At 40.7% G+C, this 22,634-nt stretch overlaps 1 protein-coding gene across 2 annotated transcripts in view; it reads right to left on the reverse strand.

The window, feature by feature from the left end:
- Window positions 1–777: 777 nt before the first annotated feature.
- The window catches only part of SAMD12 (sterile alpha motif domain containing 12), a 485,506-nt gene continuing 463,649 nt past the window's right edge, over window positions 778–22,634 (reverse strand). For both annotated transcript variants that reach the window (XM_051844780.2, XM_008255846.4), the window contains exon 5: window positions 778–3,678. In XM_051844780.2, the coding sequence (XP_051700740.1) occupies window positions 3,656–3,678 (23 nt within the window). In that variant the 3' untranslated portion in view covers window positions 778–3,655. The remainder of the gene's footprint in view (window positions 3,679–22,634) is intronic.

Raw genomic sequence — 22,634 nt, forward strand, 5'->3', positions numbered from 1 at the left:
CTAACATTTGCAGATGAGGGAAGCGGTTTGCGAATAGCAAGGAGGGAAATCCATGGAAGTTTTTACTCTTAGTTTGTATTCTCATGTAAGGTGGGGCTGCTTCCTTTCCGCCCTGAATGTTGAAAATGGCAGAACTTCCTTAGCGCTAAGGACTGTGTGCTTCTGTCTGGGTGACTGAGATGCGACTCTGGAGAGAAACGTGGCGTGTTGACCCGTATTCTGGAGGTAGAAGTCAAGTCTGCGGGTGCACAGCTCACAGAGCTGGAGCAGGGATTCACCACTACCCATACAGGACGTTGATAAGATCTCTATCCCCCTAGGTATGTCTTACCCTACTGAAGTGATTCATTCGCTTTTTCCCCTAGCAGAGCTGCCAGTGCTCTGCATGTTTAAATCCAGTTCTGGAGCTTGAACAAGTTAATCCCCTTGGCATCCTTAGAGAGACTGATAATTATTCATTTTGTTCATTCCCAAGAGTGCCTTTCCTGCACAAATGTGGGTGTCAGCCTTTTAACAAAGGGTGTAGCATAGGTTTAAGCAAAAGGAAAAGTTGAGCATCAACAGTATACAGCCCTTACACATCAAAATATTTATTCCTTGCCACCCTCAAACTCACTTCCCATGAAACAAAACTCACCAGAGCCACTCCTGCATTTCTGGGAGGTAAAATTTCCACACCCATCTTAGGAAGAAGGTCCCACGGGAAGGGACCGTTGGTAATCACAGACCATCATCTTGTAGCCAAGAGGTCAAAGCCTGAGAAGAAAGTCATTTCTCCATTTTTTTTTTTTTTTTTTTGCTGGTTTTGCTCTTCACTGCTCAGATTGTATGCCATTATGTTTCCAAAACTATCCTCCAAATGATTCCAGAGGTTGAGTTTGGAAAACAGTAGTAGTTCATATGCAAATATGTGCTTTGTTCCGGCATTAAGGCATTTTTACAGACTGTCTTCTACTGGGCTCTTTAATAGTCTTTATTTTATCTTTTCCTGTTTCCATTTTCACTCATCATCTTTCAAAAATTCTCCTTCGACTACAAAAAAAAATCTAGGAAATTACTCATTTTAACTATTTAGGATATTTTGCAAAAAGTCAAAGTAAGTAACAATGCACTAACATCAGTTAACGGACATCTGCACCCTAAAGCATGTCTTGTTTTCCAAGGGTGTTAGCAGTCGTCTCAGCATGCCCTGGGCTAACCCAGTTAATTCCCAGCTACATTAGCTCAGTCTCTGGCAGTGATTCTTTAGGGTTCATCAGGCTCAATTTGGTGTCCCCAGGACCAGTTATGGAACTGGAGCTTTAGCGAATCCATCATAGTGATGAATAATTGTGCCTCTATAAGGGATGAGAATCTATGTGGCCAGCAGTGGACATCAAGGGAAGCAACTGAGAGCTGCTTAGGGAAGCACTGTGGGCCCTGGAAGGGTAGGATGTCTATGTGTGCACCGATGGGGTGTGATGCCTTTTCCTCCACTGCTACACCTTCAGGCACGAAATCTGCCTCCTGCCCGCTGTGCTTATTTCCCTGGGTCACTCTGGCAGAAAGTGAACGCTGTCTGGATTCAGCTTTCATTGTGGAAGACACAGGTAGTGATAGTGTTTGAGAGAAGGAATGTCTTTCCTGCATAAGTGTGGGTGTCAACCTTTTAACAAAGGGTTAAAAGCAGTTTTGTAATGGCAGGGGGTATCTGTCTTGTACACTGCTGTTACCCCAGTACAGTGCTTGGCTTGTGGTTGATCCTCAACACATGGCTGCTGGGTAAAGGAAGGAATGGGAGGAGGAGTAGTTCTGTTGCTGAAACTGGACTTCCTGAGATGGGTAGTGGAGAAGGGGATGTTACAGTGCTGGGCATTAGCAAGCAAGCAGGGTTTGGCTTCTTAGCTCTGGATTTGGAGACAATTTTGGTCTGCTGAGGGTGTGACGATCATGGTGTTGACCTCTTCAAAGGCCGGATCTTGGTGGTGACTTTCCCACTTCCTTCTTGGAAGCCCCCTTCTCCAGTTTCGCAGCCTGACGGGCCCGTGATGAATCACCCTGCTGGTGACTCACTCCCATCGCGTGTGGATCTCTCTCTCCTTCCCTGTCAGCTTTCCAAGTCTCAGGCGGGGGCGGTTTCCAAAGGCTGTGTGTTTCCTGAGACCTTGAGAGGAGGCAGGCAACGAACATGGATTGGAGATACCCTCAAATGTCAAGTTTGCTTGTGTTGGAAGGGTTCCAGAAGGTGATCCATAGATTTTTAAAGGAAAGCCTCTGATGTCTGCCTGTTCCACACACAGTACACACTTTGCTGAATTTTTCATTCAGCCAAATTTATGTTAAAAACAAAAACAAAACAAAAGTAAAGCCTTTTGTAGGGCCAGTCAAGATGAACATTTCTCTCATGCTCCTAGATGAGCAATAATAACTGATTTGACAGGTTTCCCAGAACTGTGCTTTGTTCTAAGACATAGTAAAAAAATAATTAGCCATGGGAATAGACCCAGAAAGGATTAAAAGGGACTAGTAGGTTCCATACTGAGGAATGAACTTAGTGTGATACTGAACCCCTTTTCTTCTCTAGGCACACAAGTGGAATCATTTGATGTTTTTTCTGTTCAGAGAATTGTGATTTAAACTTGACCTAGAAATTTTTCCAAGGTGTTAAAGTGATACTACACAGGAAAACTGCATTCTATAGCCTGAACCATCAATCCAGCGTGGTTTGTTGAATAGACAGCTGCTCCCTTTTTCTCTCTGGATGAAGTCTTCTTCACAGAAGGAGGAAAAATGTCCACTGGCCACACAGAAGCCTCCTGGACTGGAGGAAATGAATGTGCAAGTGGCAAGTTGTGCCTAGGTCCAAGGAAACAAGAGCTAAGGGATTACAGTCACCAGGCTCTCCTCTATTTCCTTCTGGTGCTACAAGTAATCCATTTATTCGGTAAAGTGTCAAGAGGTTAAGTCTAACAGTATTATGGCCATATTTACACCAATCTTCCACAAATGACTTGGGATATGCTAGCAGTAGAGCTTGCCTTGGACAGTCTGAGCCAGAAATAAGATACAATTTATAAAAGAAAGAAGAAAATACTTGCTTTCTCACATGTACTGAACGTGCTGATTCATCTTGGTATAGTATTCTCCTATAAAGTGCTTAAGAATTGGACAGAAGACCTTTGGACATTATAACTAACATCATGGAGACATGTTTACATTCCTACCAGGGCATAAAATTGCAAACACTTCCACTGAGATTGCAGAACTGCTGTAATTTTTTCTAAAACATCATGCCATCTGCACACATAATAAAATAATCCAGTAGTTGCCATGCTAAAACAGGACCTCTAGTGAAGGGACAGGCAGCTCCCCAAAGGGAACTTGAGTTATGCACAGTGATGAAAACTGGAAGCAATTTCCCAGCTAATGGTCTGCCAATGACCACTTGGAATGAGTTGGCACTGTATATTATGCACCTCATTTTAAAATCTACAGCAAACTCAGGTTTTTTCCAAAGCCCATAATCTTGACTGAATGGGTGTTTTTTCAGTTAATCCGGTTAATCTGTCAGTGCTCCAAGGATATCTTCTGGCAGTGCCATGAGTTAGTCTTTCAGGGAGGAAGAGGCCGTGTTCATATCAACTGGCAGGACAGCAGCTTGGAAGGCTAACCGTGTTTATGGAGAACCCTCGGCTGAGGCTGCAAGAAGACAAAGGGGAAAACATGGTAAGTTCTTTCCTTTGTGTTCACAGATACTTACGTGTAGCAATTATCTTATTCAAACAAATCCTAACAGCCTTAGGTCAAAGAGAAAGCTCTAGCCTGGATAATGGTTACTCACCTCCAGGATGGATTAAGGTGCTTATATTCATGGGTAGAAGAGCAGAGCATAGAAGACACCCATCTCAGAGACAGGTGAAGCTGCCTGCAAGGGAGGGCAAAACCAGATCTTGGGGGACTGGCATCTGGCCTTATGATGGGCGCAGTTTGGGAAATCATTTCATATAATATGGGGCTTGGTACATCTACTTGATCTGGAACAAGATCACACTGGGAATGGTATGAGGCATTTGGGGATGGGAGCGTGGGGTTTATCAGGAAGCTTTCTTGGGATAAAATCAAGAAGGAAATATTTGAAGCAGGACAGTTAGAGAGTTCTGAGTTTGTTAGCTGCAAAGTCATATTGGCTGAGCAGGTTAGCGACTAGATGGAAAGGAAGTCAATAAAATCTGACCAGAGATTGAACTACTCAAAATACAACCCTGCTAATGGCCTTGGGAATACTGGTGCAGATATATTTTCCTGATTATTTGAATTTTCATTTTCAAATTTTACTCCCTACAGTTTTTTATAAATGGAAACTCAATAATTAATTATTATGAGTATAATTGAATATTTTGTTCAGAAAAATATTGTATTAGCTTTGTTTCATACACAAAACTATGAGGCGATAGAAGAGAAGGATAGCAAGAGTTCTTGATATAAAAGAAAAAAACATGTCCTGGGTTTACAAATAAAACTTGCTTTCCAAAACATGAAGAGAGTGCACAAGTTGTAAGCAACTGTGTGATTAAAACCTGCTATTTTTGAGAAAAATGCAAAAACAGAAGGTACTCTATAAATGTATTAACATCAAATGGTAATATACAATTCTGATAGGTTGTATTGATAAGGTTGTAATGAAAGTAGAACTCTCATACATTGTTGATGACATTGCAAACTGGAAAAATAACATCCATTTATTTAAAGACTAATATAAATGCATATTCCCTGACATGGTGATACCATTTCTAGGAGTATAACTCTAAGGAAGTAATCTCAAGAAAAGAAAAGAAGCTTTATGTACAAATATGCATGTGGAGGTTATTTATAACCAAGGAAAAGCTAGAAGCCACCAGGCCCCTATTGTTGAAAATTTAGGTTAAGTAAATTATGGTACATTACATGGATATGTGATTATGTGGTCATTAAAGTAATATTAATTAGGATTATAGCATAACAACGTGGTAAACAGCTGTGATAGACCAAATTATAAAATTTATACACAGGAACAGCAAAGAACTGTAGGTGAAAATGTTGAAGCCACAGGGATTTTTATTACTGTCATCGTATTTTTTGCAAAACAACTAAAAAAATTAGTCTCAGAGAGGTATAGACTTGAACCATGAGCACAGATTAAATAAAGTATAATGGCTATTTTCATTCAGTAATAGTACCTGGAAAATGGATACTAGGAACCATTCCAGCATTACCGAAATGGGGATAGAACCAATGTGAGCAAAAATCTCCTGTGTAGTTCAACCAGGAGACAAACTAGACAAACCAAGTGGGCACTAGGACACTGACATAGCATACTGTCTTTGTGACTTGCTAAAATAAGACCCAGAAAATGTATAACCTTGGAAAAGAGTTATTAAGCCACAAAGTATATGTTCAAAAGGGAATAATGAAAATAAGCAGTGAGTCCTAATGAACACTATACTTTGAATCCTGTCAAGAGTTGATAATGAGGTCACCCAATCATATTTTCTCCATGAACCTCTCATAGCTGAAAGATATAATAACTTTAGTGTCTAACAATACTTATAACCAGAGGTAAGCTGATCCTATTATACTTTCACTTGTAACCAATCTAAATACTCTTCTAAGTATAGGTAGACTTATCCCCATTTCATGGATAAAGAAATGGAGGCCCAGAAGCATTGTTAGTGCAAGGTCACAGAGCTATTGAGAATCAAAGCTGTGTTCAGAGTTAGGTGTACCCACCCTAATCACATAGAGCAGTGACAGAGACAAATATTTAAAGTCTAAGTATTTAGAATTGTTTTCATCCCTTTCTAAGTAGAATTCTATGCCTATCCATAAGTCCAGTCAGCACAATGAAGGGCCCTGCTGGGCAGAAGAGAGAATTGGAGGCTGAATAATTTATAATAGAAAGAGCAGAGAGATAATCCTATTTGACATGAATATAAACAGAAGTAGAGGCCAAAGAGAGATAACGTGGGGGCTTAGGGAATGACATAGGAGGTCTGGGGTGGTGGTTGCCAAGTGTGTGTTGGGGCAAAATGTCCCCTGTGCTGTCTTCCCATGATGTCTAGTACATCTTTCCTTCTGCAGTTAGCATTGCATTTTTTTTTTGAATGGGTCAGCATGTTGAGTTGTGCTTTATGAGCAAGGGCCATGACCAAACTAAAACTTGAACCTTAATTCTCCTGTCTTACATGCATGAGATAGGCTCTACTAATATCACTTTGCTAGGGACTTTTCTTACCCACCATGGGAACTGTGTCTTTGGGTATTTAAAAGCTACAGGAGGTTAAAATGCAGACTCTCAGGTTGCCTTAGACAGCTAAGTCTCTGCAAAAGGGGGATTGTGTGAGCATCTACACAGTGTACTTTTGGGCTCCATCTCCTGTGCTACAGCCATCTCAGGCTCCTTTCAGCTCCTCATACGCACGGGGTTGTTCATGGCCTTTGTTCAATCTCCCCTTCTGCCCAGGATGCCTTCTTTGTATATTGCCTTTGCTGTGTGCAAATTTGGCTTCTTGAATTTTTTTTAAGTTTATTTATTTTAAAGGCAGTGCAACACGTTCCCTTCTCCCCCCTCCACAAACACAGAGGAGAGTTGTTTCACTCACCAAATGCCCACAACAGCCAGGACTGGGCCAGGCAGGAGCCAGGAGCCAGTTACTCCCTCCTGGTCTCTCAAGTGGGTAGAAGGGACCTAAATAACTGAGTCATCGTCTACCACCTCCAATGGTTGCATCATCAAGAAACTGGATTGGAAGCAGTGGTGTGAGAGCCTTCACAGCAGTTGAATGTACCCCAACACCCACTCTGACTTCTAAATTTTACCCCACACCAAAATAACACTTTATTTTATCTATCATTCTTCCCTGATTGTTTGAGGCCAGTACTGTATCTTAATGATGCATCTTCCTAATCCAATGTCAGGTATACAGAAGGTGCTTAAAGTCTTTTTTTTTTTTTTGGTTTACTTTAGTAACTAATTTTGTATGAGTCCACCCCATAGCTCAGATCTGTGTAAAGAAGGCAGGCATTGCCTTCGTTTCCTTCTCTACATCTAACAGCTAATCAAGGAAGATACCATGCACATCCTGCCAAAGCATGGATTTTGCAGCTAACAAATACAAAGGGCTCCTCTTCTTTACCTGGTAGGTCAACATTACTAGCACAGCCTTTCTGGAATTGACCATATTTAGCCCAATGGTTTCAGAATCTGGGGTGAGTGGGACGCACTGGAGTCCAATGGTTAAGAGCACAGGCTTTGATGGGTCTTGGTTCATATTCTGTGCTCTCCACACACCAGTTATAATAGGTGTCAAAAACACAAATTTTTCCAAACTTCAATTTATTCATCTTTAAAGCAGCAAGCATAATCCTCATGTCACTTGAGTTGCTGTGATAATAAAATGAGCTCCTAGGAAAAGTACTTTGCATGGTGTTTAGTAAATAGTAAGTAACTATGTAACTGCTGCTATTGTTTTACTTTTTTCTTTTTTTTTTAACTTTTATTTAATGAATATAAATTTCCAAAGTACAGTTTATGGATTACAATGGCTTCCCCCCCATAACGCCCCTCCCACCCACAACCCTCCCCTTTTACTTTTATTACCATCACAAATACTCCACATTCCTTTGAGACATAAGATAGAAATATGCCAATTTGCATATGCCAATATGGCTGCAGCAGGGCCAGGAAAAGCAATACAATGCCTCAGAGGTCAAGCTATGGCACCCCTTGGAGGCAGATAGCACTCCTCCTGCCCGTCAAGGCCACTGTCAACACACACACTGGCTTCCACATCCTCCCAGATTAGTGCACACATGAACAGACAGTTTGTTGACAAGGAGAGTTTGAACACTTCAAAGGGAGGAAGTGACAAGCAGGAGGCAGCAGCCAGCCTGGCCCAGAGCTCGAGAGCAGATCCCAGACCACGGTGTTCAGCGCCAGCTTTCCTCACTCCCGCAGCAAGGGCTGAAGAGCTTGGTGTGGTTGGGGAAGAAGAGAAGATGTTATACCCAGGTGGCACTGCATCTCATGGCAAGAAATTAGACTTCACCCTTTGAAAAGGCTGTATAGCAGGTTCCCTTTAGAAAAAAGGGGCTGTATCTTCCACAGGAAAGTGTCTGGAGATTGAGCTCTCTGAGGTGCACCTGAGCTGCATTTGGATGCGGGACAATTTAGATCAGGTGTGAAATGCACATTCCAAGTGAGCGAGATGCACAATAGCATAAAATAACAGCCAGTAAGCAGAGCTAACATTCATTGAGCAGCTACGCATTGAGCAATCACACATTGAATCCTCATTGCTGCTTCTGCATTGCATTACTCCTATCAACTAGAGAAAAACCAGGACAGCTTCATTAGCTTGTCATTGCCATACTTCTGGGGTGCATAGAGCTGGGACTAGAACCCAGATCTCTTCACACCACAAGGCTTTCCTGACTCAATACGAAGAAACATATGTTAAGAAAAAAATTTTTTTAGAAAAAAAGATTATTTAATTATTTGAAAGGCTGAGAGAGAGAGAGAGAGAGAGAGAGATCTCCCATCTGCTAGTTCACTCTCCAAACTGCTGAAATAGCCAGGAGCCAGGAACTCCATCCTGGTCTTCCACATGGGTGGCTGAGGTCTAACTACATTGGCCATTTTCTGCTGCCTTCCCAGGAACATTAGCAGAAAACTGGATCAGAAGCAGAGGAGCCAGGACTAGCACCAGCACCCAGATATGGGATGACAGAGTCACAAGTGGTGGCTTAATCCACTGCACCCAATGCCAGCCCTACGAAAACAAATTCTTTAACTCCAATAGGATGCAGGAGAGAAATCAAGCAATTGTTTGTGTAAAAAACATTTAACATGAATCCTACACATAAATTGTCATAAATAAGAAATTTGAACCTAGGGAAAGTGATTACATTTCTATTTTATTTTTAAAAAGGTTTATTTATTTATTTGAAAGGCAGAGTTATAGAAAGAGAGGAAGAGATGGAGAGAGATATTCTATATGCTGGTTCATTCTGCAAATGACCACAATGGCCAGGGCTGGGCCAGGCCGAAGCCAGGAGCTAGGAGTTTCATCCAGGTCTCCCACATGGGTGGCAGGGGCTAAGCACCTGGGCCATCCTCCACTGCTTTTTCAGGTACATTAGCAGGGAGCTGGGTCAGGAAGTGAAGCAGGCAGGACAGAAACAGGTGTCTATTTGGGATGCTAGCATTGCTTAACCTGCTATGCCACAATGCTGGCCTTCTAAATGTCTATTTCAACAATACAAAATTTGTCCTGTGTTTGGAGCTGTGGTTCTCATCTGGGTGCGATTTCCCCTCCTAGGAGACAAGTAGCAATGTCTGTATACGTTGCTGGCTGTCACAACTTGGTAAGTACAATTAGCATCTGGTAGGTGGAGTCAGGGACTCTGTTAAATCTCCTAGAAGGCACAGGACAGCACTCATAACAAAGAACTATGCAGCCCAAAATGGCAATTGTGCTGAGGTTGGTTTAGAAGATAGAGTTCCTTGTTTATCTTCTATTCCTGGTACTGAGCCAAATATATCACTCCCAAAATAGGCCAAGATAAAAACCAACATAAGTATGGCTCTTGTATGTACAGGAAACAAGACTAATTTCAAATCTCGCCCTCCTCTTCTGTTCATCATTTGCTCATCTTATATTCAGTGCAATCAAAATCTGTAGTATGAAATAATCGCTGACTTTTAGAACCTGCGCAGGCATACCATTATAGGAGTTCAGATGGGATGATTTAGGAGGTATGGTCAATTAATTAATTAGTATGTATGGGAGAAGTTAGGAGATAAAAGGAGGACAAAGGAGGATTTATGCGGTAATAAAACTAAGCTCTGCTACCAGCCCATTTGATGGGAGAAGTCGTATGGATTCTTGGTGGTCCTGTCCCATTTCTGCTGGCTCCTCCCGCCATGGGTTTGGGGGTTGTTGCTCACTGAATATGATTAAGGAATCAGCTCTACTGCCTGACTGCATAAATATGGAGGTCAGAACCTCAGACAAGATGGTTATCAGGATGCCAGAGAACTGGGTTACGGGAAATAAAATAGATGACGCATACAAGCTAGCCTGTAACTTCTCCTAACTCTGGAAACCACAGTGAGTCTGTGATGGTTGAATTTTGTGTCAGCCTGACTGAGCCATGAGGTATCCAGATATTTGGTTAAATATTATTCTGGGTGTGTCTGTGAACGAGTTGGTGGATGAGATTAATATTTGAGTTGTTAAGCATACCGCTTTTGCTAATGTGGGTGGGCCCCATTCAATCCACTGAAGGCCTGAATGTAGCAACAGGCTGAGTAAGGGATACTTCATTCCCTGCTGGCCTTTGAGCCAGGACATTGGTCTTCATTGGTTTTTTCCTGCCTTTGGTCTTAGACTGCATTTATGCTAACAGCTCCCCTAAGTTTCCAGCTTGCAGATTTTGGAAATTTTTGGTCTCTATAATTACAAGAGCCAATTCCTGATAATAAATTTCTGTCTCTGAAATATATAATAAATATATCCTATTTGTACTGTTTCTATAGAGAACCCTAAGTAACACAGACTCTATAGATGACACTGACCATAATGATAAGGACTATTGCTAGTCAAGTACCTACCAAATGCTTAGCATCACGCTATGAACCTGTGTCGCTTTTTCAGCAACCAAAGTAGATAGGCATCATGACCCTCCCTCCATAGTTGAAGAAATTCAGATGTTGACATAAATGACTTACGACAGACTGTGGCCTTTAGGTCAGGCTATGGCCCTTGATCTGGCTAAGAAATGTCAAAGGCCTGTTGGTTCCAAAAGTGTTAATAGGAAATAAGAGATCTTAAGATCTCATGGGAACAGTTTTAGCTAATTATTTGTTCTGAAGGGATAGGAATGTGTTGATTTCTTCAGTTAGAATGTGACGGCTCCTGATACTGTGAGATGGGCTTTGCTGCTGCCTGTTCTTATTGGCTTCAGCGGCCACCTCTCTCTCTGCAGAGTTGTAGAGGCTCCAGATGACAGTGAAGCTGCTTCACCCCCTGAGAGAGTAAGAGAGAAATGATGCACCTGTGTGCATAGCACACTGTCCTCTTTCGTCTTAGCCCCAGGACAGGAAACAACAAAGACACTGTATTTGCTCACTTGCTCTTCTACTACAGGTAAGAAAAGCGGTTAGTCTACACTGTGAGGGTCAAGCATCTCTCATGAAACCAGCATCTTTCCCCAGTGCTTTAGTAATAGTTGTTCACCAGACAGAAAAGGGATATAGGTGGTGGGAAAATTTGGTTTGTAGCTTTGTTCTTTTCATATAACAAAACACCGAGAATCCTGAATGTAATATAGTGCAGTGATCCCCAAATTGAGTTTTTAGAGTTGAACAAACAAGAGTGGCTTTGAGACCTGAGTAAGCTATCCAACTTGTTCAAAGTCCCATAGAGTCAGCCATGTTCCATCATCATAGCGCTGTTTACTTTCTACAGGTTTACTGATATATCAATCAAACAACATGTGTTTCATGGAAAGCTCTCTAAAATGACCCACACTGCCTAGGGTATTACAGGGTTTGAGGAGTTTCAAGCCTCTGTCATTGTACTGTATTAGAATCTGTATCATATCACATTAGAATCATCTGATAATGTATCCATTTTTTCAAACTTTACTGTGCTTAGGAATCTCCTAGGGAGGTTGGTAAAAATAGTTTTCCAGGCTCCAATTTGGGGAGAATCTGATTCCACAGGTCTGGAATGGGCCAGAGAATTTGAATTTCTAGAGATGTTGTAAGGGACGCTGGTATCGCTAGTCTGAGGACCTCTCTTTAAGCACCACTGTATTGGAGTTCAAGTGCCTTATGGCAAAATGTGTGTCTTACTCTTTTCTTTTTGTAGTACATGGTGGAATGTCTGGAATCTCAAAAGTATCCTTGAAACATTTATTGAGTGAGTGAATGAATAAATGAATAAATGAATGAGTGGAGAAAGTTATATGAGTAGAGTTAGCACAGTTAGAGGAGCATGAATACACATTACATGAGCAGAGCTAGCAGTTACAGGAACAAAGTTACATGGTTATATGAAAGTTACATGAACAAAGTTAGCAGTTTGTTCAATAATTTGTTGAGGGGAGCATAATATTATTTTCTAATGGGAGCTGGTTTAGAAATTTCAAAGAGACAGAGAGACAGCTTCCATCTACTGGTTTACTCCTTGAATGCCTGCCACAGCCAGGTGAGTGAAAGCTGGGAGACAGGAAGACAATCCATGTCTTCCACGTGGGTGACAGGAATCCAGTTCCTTGAAGCCTAGCCATTGCCTTCCAGGGTCTATATTGATGGGAAGCTGGAGTCGGGAGTTGGAGCCAGTAGTTAAACCCAGCACTTTAATATGGGATTTCAATGTCTAAACTGTTTTTTTTTTTTTTAACAGTTCTCAATTTAAAAAAGGTTAATACATTTATTTGTTTTCATTTTTTTAATTTGAAAGGAAAAGAAAATAGAGTAAGACAGATCTTCCTTCTGCTGGTTCACTATTCAAATGTCTGCAACATCTTGGGCTTGGGAGTCTCCCACATGGTTGGCAGACACTCAAGTACTGAAGCCATCATCACTGCTTCCCAGGGTATGCATTACCAGGGAACTGGAATAGGACGTAGGTCTGGGATTTGAACTCAGGCACTCCAATATGGGTTGTGGGCATCCCACGTGGCATCTTAACTGCTGCAGCAAATGATGGCCATTTACCTGGTATCTTAACTGCTTGATCAAATGCCTACCCTTGTTCCTTTAAAAAATAATGTATACTCCTCTTTGTTGCTCCATCTAATCTTCTTAATCTCACGGGCTTCTTTGTTGACCAGTGCAGTAGTTTCTTTATTAGAAAAACATTCTCTGGCATTTACTGCTTTAGGAAAAGTACAGTTAAAAAAATTCTCCAGATTCTGTGGTTTTTCCAAGAAAAAGAGAAAAACTCACTTTAAGAAGAGGATACAAGTTATACTTAGTGTTTCTCTGTTTGCATGTCAAGTCCTAAGGGGCTACAAGTGTCTCTTTTTGAAACAATACTATGTAATATGTATATGTGTTTATATATGCACATACTCTCACACACACATACACACACACAAATAATACTGATCACAAATGATGAATTCACCACATAGAATCTTAGAGCAGAGGGTATCTTAAAACAGTGCTTCTCAAATTTTAATGTATATGAGTCACTTTGACATTGTGTTAATCACATTGTTCTAACAAGCTCTTGGTGTTACCAATGCTGCTGGTCTAGGAACCATTACTTTGAGCATCAAGGCCATAGATTTCCTTAATCTATAGAAGCATTGTCCAGTAGAATTTTCTGCAATAATGTAAATGTTCTGCATCTGTTCCAATAGTCAGCCATTAGCCATACATGGCTATTGAGGACTTGAAATGTGACTAGTGCATGGTGGAAATTCCATTAAATTTTTATTTAATTCATTAAGATTTAAACTGTCACATATGCCTAGCAGCTACCATATTTGGCTGCACTGCCTTATAGAGCAGAAATGTGAGGCAGTGATTTAGTAAAAAGCTTCCAGAAAGAAGAAACCTCAACAGCAAGGGGAAGCTCCAAACCTCTTGCCCAGATTGTAAATTTACTCTTGTTCCCACTCTCCCCCTTCCTGTGTTATGTAGGAGGAGCCCAAGACTTCCCCTCTGTTTTCTATCATGTTCCCAGAATCACTGTATATACCAAATAGTAATTAGGAGAGGCTTTATAAACATTCTGAAGTGCAGAAGATTATCTCGTTTATATAAACCTCTTGAGTTGGCAAAATTGAGTGAGAAATCTTATGAGGAATAGTTCCTTTGTCATGAGCCCTTTCACCTTGGGTTATGGCTGAAGACAAGCTCCAAGGTTCCATTGGCCTGGAACACAGGGGCAAGTGCAAATAGTCCAGACATACCAGAAAAGTTTAAAAGGAAAAGCAAAAAGCTCAGTTCAAACTCAGTTCCTATAAATGAGAAAGTGCCAAGGGGTAGGGAAAGGGTAGGGCTTGGTTTTGTCTGAACTGTAGCTGCCAGCTCTAGCAGGTTACGGTCTATATTATAGTTAACAAGGTTTGGAGATCTTCCCTAGGCTGGTGAGTGCTAATTTCCATTGAGGAAAAAGTTATGAGGCTTGGATGTCTTAATGATAACAGGTAATTTCTCTGTGTGGGCAGAGTTACAAAGTGTGTTGCCATGAAACTGTGTGGACTGCACTATTGCTATTGTGTACACAGTTTCCCCTTAAAGAATCCACTTGGCACAAGTCACAAACCTGTTGGGGACTCCTGTGATTAATTGCTGCAACTGGCTGGTGGCCATCAGCAGGATCTTGCAATTTACCAGGTTCTATACAGAATTATGAAGCTGAAGGTTTAATGGGATTTCAGGTAATAGAGCCCAGATGTCCAGGACTACAATGTTTGAAATTACACTGCTTGCAAGGCTGCGGGGTTTAAACGTTATTTATTCCTTGCTTAGTAGATTTCACTATTCCCTTTTTTATGTAATCTTGGAGCAGTCAAATGCTAAGCGCCTTCACCTTGACATACTGTATCCAGAGAAGCCAATCACACACATACTCAGGGAGACAGCACTCCTTTCCTTCCAGCTCAGACCTTTGGGATCACCTTCCAGCCAAGAGTATGGTAATTAACAGCCCCCTACTACCTTGCTGCTATGTCGCACTTAACTTCTAAATTGCTTTCGCAAATTTAATTGCATTTTATTCTGTCAGGGTTTGGGAGAAATTGGCTAGGACAGGTATTATTGTCTCCATTTGGATGAGGAAACCAAGGTACACTGAAGACAGGGATAATAATAGCTATCATTTGTGGAACCTTTTCCTGCCAAGTACTGTTCCCATGGGGCTTATGTACATCATCTTGTTTAAGGTTCCTCACACTGTTGTAGTTGATATGATTGTCAGCTCCATTTTGAAACAGGCAAACTGGAGCACAGAGAGGTTGGGTCCCATTAATAATAACCACTGCAGCCAGGATGGAAACTGGGACTCTGAGCTTTAGTTACCGAGCACAGCCACTCCCCTAAGGAAGAAGGAAGCATTGCCAGCATCACAGAGCAGACCTAGAGTAGCTTTTTATTTTTATTTTTATTTTTTACATTATTTGCAAGGAAGAAGACAGATCACCTGTACCCTTGTTCCCTGTTCTGCTCTGCTCTGCAGTGCAGCCACCTGAGTGTGGCATTGCTCATTGGGATCCCATTTGAAAATAGACCTGGTCTAATATTAGGCCATTTAGATCACATTTTAATCTCTCCTGCAAGCTTTCTCCAAGATGCATTCCAGAACAGTAATTGATGAAATTTGTTCTGGGTGGTCCCACCTTTGTCAACACAGTGCTTATGTCTTCCCTCATCTTCCTGCCCCAATGCTACTCTTCCTACTGCTTCCAGGGCCAGTTGATCGGTTACTTCCTGGAAAGAACACTTCAGAGAGTCCCACAATGCCCTTCTCTCTCTGTCCTGAAACCTTACGTGATCATTTTGTTGAATGAATGGATAAACAAAGGGAATAAACATAATTTGCTGGTTGCTGTCCCACGCACTCAGCTGAACACCAGGGAAATACAGATGAATACCAGAACAATAACCCTTGTTCTTAGGGAGCTCCCAGTCTAATAAGAGAGACACACACAGAAAAACCACTACCACACCAGTTCCTGTAGGCTGCCAGAGGACTTCAAAAAGCATGTGGAAAATGGAATTAAAAGTTAATTCTGATGCATAAATTTTGAAATCCATGCTTTTTAAAAAATTGCATATTTCATTAATTTTTTGACAGCCTCTCATATTTTAAAAGGACAACATTCCAGAGTTGCACACTGGAGTAGGGATACTTGCCGCTATTTACAATGGGGCTGGTGGTCCTGCCCAAGCTTTTCCCCACTCCTAGTTGGGAATTTTCAAGTGCAAAGCAATTGTATTTTATGTATCTGTGCTCATATGACAGGGTATGCCCAGGAGTCTCCTCTCCTGTGTTTGCAGTGGAAATAAAGAAAGCAGAGAAGAACTCTTGGGGTTGTTCACAGTGGCCACACAATGGTAATGCCAGGCAGGGAGAGGAAGATGAAGCTCCTGGCATTTCCTTAGATTCTGGAAGCGGCAGTGACCTAAACCCAGCTCTCTTCTGTTCAACGCCAAGGGTGCTTAAGGTATTGCCCTAAAGCAACAGCTTGGGCAAGTCTCTCCCAAATCAATTCCTGTCCTCAAGGATTGGAAAATATTTTTTACTTTGAATTATTCCCATTTCAGAGCAGCGACTCTGATTACTTAGTGTTATGCACCCCTTTATAAAACTCTGCACAAATTAGCATTTCTATTTGCAACTCTTTAATTTAGTTTTGGGGGACTGCAGTAACATTTTATTCTTATTTTTGAAGTTTGTAAGGGATGGGAGTGGAGATGCTCTCATTGTACAACATTCATATCTTTCCAGAACCATCAGCCTGTATTGCTCTACACTAGGAATCAGTATGGGGTTGGGGCTGGTGCCATGGCTCACTTGGCTAATACTCCGCCTGTGGCAGCGGCATCCCATATGGGCACCGGGTTCTAGTCCTGGTTGCTCCTCTTCCTGTCCATCCTCTGTGGCCCGGGAAGGCAGTGGAGGATGGCCCAAGTGCTTGGGCCCCTGCACCGGCAAGGGCAACCAGGAGGAAGTACCTGGCTCCTGGCTTCAGATTGGCGCAGCGCCAGCCGTAGCGGCCATTTGGGCAGTGAACCAATGGAAGGACAACCTTTCTCTCTGTCTCTCTCTCTCTCTATAGCTCTACCTGTCAAAATAAAAAAAATAAATAAATAAAAAAAAAGAAGGACTCAGTATGGGATAATGAAAAGAGCAAGTTTTTCCAATTGTTGGTTTTCAGATTGGTCAAGTCATAGAACCACTCTGGGCCATCTGGGACACAGCTCACTAAAAGGAGGTAATTTGTGTGTATGTTTAGATTTTTTTTTGTCAGCCTATGTATATTTGATTGATTTCTAGATGCATGGTTAAAATGGATCACTAAGGAAAAAAATCCATCTTGCCAATTACACTATGATACAATGCCTTTGGTAGTCCTGCAAAAGATACAATATTAACCTTCTGATGCTTTGAGAAGTCTTTCCTCTGTTCTGAATAAACCTGAAATTTCTCTGCCTTCAGGTAGAAGCTTCACATGTGCTAGGTAATCCTTTTTCATGTATCTCAGTAACAAAACACAACACACCTTCATTTAACTGGTATTCTCTTTCTATCTGATATTGCAAAGCTCACACTGTAGCTTTGCAAAAACATATGAAATTGTGGTTATTCCTCTACTGTCAAAATTTGTCTCATTGATGGTAAGGTGCCTCTGTGATTTTCAGCACATAAAATGCATTTTTGCTTCAATGCCAAATTATAGAGTAATATTTTTAAAAGCACTTAAAAATAGCAATTAAACTCAATAGGTGAAGTGTGTGTGTGTGTGTGTGTGTAAATATATGTAAGTATATATAAAACTTGAGTGCAGTGATGAAAATCTGAACAATCACAGTCAAATTCATACATCCAAGGCTATCATATGACCTATAGTGATTATAAAATTTCCTACATTGTAAAATATATAGTTCAAAAATGTAAAAAATATGGAAAAAAGTGTATCTCAGGTGCAATGAAACAATGACAATTGGAAGAGCATTTATCATGGGTCTTGTACCTGAAAGATGCTCAAAAGATTCCAAATTCCTTTCTTTTTAATAAACAATGAGAATGTGATGAAGCTCAAAAAAGCATGAATGGAGGCTAGATTTTAAATCTGATTCTTGTTGGATAAAATTTGTATTTCAGAAACTACAAAACCGTGAATGATCTCCATACATCATGCAAATTATTTGTCATATCCTCTCTTGCTATCCTCATTCAGAGGTAGAGTCTTTTATTTTTGCTGCTCCACTGAATATGGGCTAGGTCTGTGACTGCTCTGAGTGATAGAATATAGTACAAATTTCATTGTGTCAGTTCTGGGCTTACTCTACAGGAGGATTGCAAACTCTTTCCTGTTCCTTTGAATGCAGTCGTCAGGCTGTGATAGCCAAGGAGGTATAAGGGGAGGCTCACCTGGAGGAGAACTGAGGCTTCCAGCTGACAGCCCAAGAGAGTACCCAGCTGGCAGCGTGGACTACTTGCTAGCCACTCCAGTGCACCATCTTGGATGTGGCTCCTCAGCCCCAGGTGTTCCGGGAAAAAACCAAAAGATCCCTGCTCTGTCTTAGCAGGATTGCAAAATCATTACCAAAGAATAACTGTTGTTACTCTGAGTCTTTAAAATAGGGAACAGTTTGATATGCAGCAACAGATCATCAAAATTTATAACCTTGTTAATTTTCACAGATGCTCTGAGCAAGACTTGTTCTAGAATCCCGAGAAGCAGAGCCTGGAATTGAACCTACACCCGCTGACTCCTACACTGAGTGCTTTGCATAATTACTCTGCACACTGGAGTTCTTACGGGCTAAGCAAAGCTTATGGAGCTCTGATAGTCCTTAGTTCTCACCTGACTGTACAATGAGAGGTGTCTGGGTCAGTTCCTGCAGGTTCAGGAAAGAGAGGAAAAATAAAAAAAAAATTCAAGAAGGAAACTATTTTAGCAATACACACACACACACACACACACACACACACACACCAGATCTTGTACCTTACTTGGAAATTGAAAGTAATATTCAGGACTTAGATGTACTTGTTATACTCTCAAGCTTTTTTAGATATTTGGTAGTGAACCCAAGGAATAAACTTGTAGTAGAAAGAAGCAAGAATTTCTGAGGATTCAGTCATCCCAGTCTTATTATTCAGGACAGAATTCCAGGAAGGCATTGAACACATAGTTGGCAGAATATGACACAAGAACTGTATATTTCACATTGCTATCCATCATATGTCAAGATCTTTTGTTTCAGTACATAGCAGTCTGGATGCCAAAATTATGGTTTCTGCTTGCATGTTAAAGTGGATAGTAAGAGTGTGTGACCTTGGTAGTTTCATCTGTGTCTACTGAAGCAATACTACCAAGCAGAGCAATGTATGCTCTTCTGAAGAGATGTAAGGGGACAGATCTTTGTCGCAGAGAAACTCCAAATATCACTGAAGTAGGGAGTATTTTAATAGGCATGTATCCAGGCTGCTGTTTACTATAGTTACGGATGTTAGAAACTCGAGATGTAATTTAATTCGGAAATCAGAAGGTGGAAGAAAGTAATTTAGCTCAGTGTTGAATTCAATACAAATAACTTTTGTTTCTCTTTACTTTAAAACTATAGCACTAATGAAATTGTAATTCTTTCCCATGACTTGCCAGCTGATGACAAAGCTCTTATTTCCTAAAGAAATCAGCAGTGTAGGAGACAGTGCCTTATAGCATATGGACATAGCAAATTACAGAAAAGTGCAAAGTGCAGTAGAATGATGACTGGAGGTGAAGGCAGAGGTTAGATAGGACTAATCCTCAGATGAGAGGTTAAACAAGAAGGTCAGACTGTTTCAGCAGTTGTTATATTTTAGGAGAATTTATTTGAAGCATTTAAAAATCTGAATAAGAATTATCAAGCTAGAGGAGTACTATTTCATAAAAATCTGTTTATTATTTTCTTTGTAAAACAAGTTAAACTGAAACTCCTTTATTTCAAAAGTTAGGCTCTAGCTATTTCTATAATCTAAAACAGGTACTGGCCAACTATTGCACCAGCAGGACACATCCAGCTCATCATTTGCTTTTGTAAATAAAGTTTTATTGGAACATAACTATGTTAATTTGTTTCTGGATTTTCTATGGCCACTTTCAAAATGCAGTGGAAGAGCTGAGTAGTTGTTGCAGAAATCACATGACTCAAAAATCTCATAATGTTTATTATTTGCTGATCCCTGATGAAATAAACTTAATATTGAAATAAATCTAAATGTTAGCAAAAAGGCTTTGAGTTTATATATTTCAAGAAAAATAGCTGTCACCAACTGCTTTCTACTTCCCTGTCCAAACATGATCCATTCCTCTTCACTCACAGCATATTCTGTGAAGTAAAATAGCAGGATAGAAGAAGCAAGGACCTACAGATAATATCTATTAGTAGTAGTTTGTAGGGAATTCAAAGGAGAGGATAAAGGACTAAATTGTAGCAGTTTGGGGCTGTACCATAGCATAATAAATAATTGATGTGCATGATGATAGATTTAAAAATCTAGTGAGGTGCTTAACAAGATAAGTATCAGCAATCTGTAAAAGTCCTACATATTGAAACTTTTCTCAGCATTTCTTTATAAAGATAGTAATCACTGTGTATGAATGTGGTATGTGACTTCAGCAAGTTGAGGGTATGACTTTGTGTACATAACACATATATGTAAACATTCATTCACTACTCCTATGTTCTATGTTAGTCCTTCCTTGCTGGTCCTTGGTCTTAACATTCATTTTGTAGGCCCTTGCGATGCCTTCCTCTGGTCTTGAGCACTTCCTTTTGTGCTCCAATATATCCAAAACACTTGTGTCAGATTTGTGCCTCCACAAAATTATCTGTGTTATTCATTATACGAAGCAAATGAATACTTACAGGCAAGAGATTGTGCTAGGTGGTGAGGGAGATTCAGAACTGCATAAGGGAATTTTTGTCCACAAACTACTCAAACTATCAGGAGGAAAGACATTATATTTGTGGAAATATACTTAATAGTATAAGGCTCTAGGTGGTATATGAAAATATGTTTGGTGGGTTTCATATAAGAATGTGACTATCATTTTATAGGCTGGTTCTAGAGAAGGTGGAATATGAATGAGGTCTTGGAAGAAAGGAGAAAAAGGGGGAGAAAGTGTTCCAGGAAGCTTGTCTCACCTGCATCCAAATACCTCCCAAGGCTCTGCATTCCTTAACAGATAAATGCAAATGTACCAGACTGTATCCAAGGCTCTCAATAATCATTACCTAACTTCCTGCACCTTCCACAACCTCCTGCACAAATAAGCTCTCCTCCTATTCCTACCTGGATTTCCCTGACTCCAATATTCTTAGTATGGAGAAAAGCTTCTGGTCTCTCCTGTTTATATCTATCCTGTCCATTGTTTGAAGCCTAACTTTTCTGTGGGGCATCATCATGGGGCTCATTTTAACACTTGGTCACATTTGATTCTGTTGCACACAACTAGTATGCAACTTATGCCAAATGTGGCTCAAAGCTCAAGTTTTGCTACACTCAAATTGGTCTATACCCAATAAGGCAAGTGCACCCATGACAGCTTGGATATGAAATTGATAAGAGAGCCTAAATTCTTATTCTTAAGTTATTTACTTATGTTCTTGTGGATCAGCTCACAGACTGGTACCAGTGCTTAGCTAACACTTTTTCATCACTATTATTATTTGGTTTTAATTTACAAATCATTATTATGGGGTACAATATGATTGTTATGATATATGTATACTTCGTGGAATGATTAAATCACACCAACATGTAAGCTGTCTCACACAGTTAATATTTTGCATGCAAGAACACTTAAAATCTACTCTTTTTGGGGCAGGCTTTTGGTATAGTGGTTAAGATGCTAGTTAAGATACTTGCATCCTGCATTGGAGTATCTGGGTTTGATTGCTGGTTCTAGCTCTCTGCCAATGCAGACCCTGGGATGACTCAAGTAATGGCTTCTTGCCATCACCATCATGTATGAATCCTGGATTGTATTCCTGGCTTCCAATTTTGGCCCCAGTCTAGTTCTAGCCTGTTGTTGAAGGCATGTGGGGAGTGAAACAGCAGATGGGAGCTCTCTCTATGCTTCTGAAATATATCAACATTTAAAAATCTAATCTTTTGGTGGGCACCGTAGTTCACTAGGCTAATCCTCCGCCTGTGGCTCCAGCACTCCAGGTTCTAGTCCCGATTGGGGCGCCGGTTCTGTTCTGGTTGCTCCTCTTCTAGTCCAGCTCTCTGCTGTGGCCCGGGAAGGCAGTGAAAGATGGCCCAAGTGCTTGGGCCCTGCACCACCAGCATGGAAGACCAGGAGGAAGCACCTGGTTCCTGGCTTCAGATCGGTGCAGAAAAAAAAATCTAATCTTTTAGCAATTTTGAAATATATAATATATTGTTATCAACTATAGCCACCATACTGTGCCATAGATATCACAAACTTATTCCTCCTGTCTCACTTTGTCTCCTTTGACCAATACCTCCTCCAACTCCCACCATCTCACCACGTCCCTGGTAACCACCATGCTACTCTCTGCTTCCATGAGTTCAACTTGTTAGATTCCACATATAAGAGAGATCATGCAATATTTATCCTTCTGTATCTGGCTTATTTCACTTAGCATAATGTCCTCTAGGTTCATCTACATTGTCACAAATGGCAGGATTGCTTTTTTTTCATGGCTAGTATTCTATTGTGTACACAGAATATACTACATTTCTTTTATCCATTTGTCCATTGATGGACGTTTAGGTTGATTCCATGTCTTGTGGGTCCGCACTTTAAATTGCGGTGCTCTAGTTTACATTTGTCTTTTTTTTTTTTTTTTTTTTTTTTTTTTTTTTTTTTGACAGTCAGAGTGGACAGTGAGAGAGAGAGAGAGAGAGAGA

The sequence above is a fragment of the Oryctolagus cuniculus genome, chromosome 6 (assembly GCF_964237555.1).
Source record: "Oryctolagus cuniculus chromosome 6, mOryCun1.1, whole genome shotgun sequence".
NCBI classification, from domain to species: domain Eukaryota; kingdom Metazoa; phylum Chordata; class Mammalia; order Lagomorpha; family Leporidae; genus Oryctolagus; species Oryctolagus cuniculus.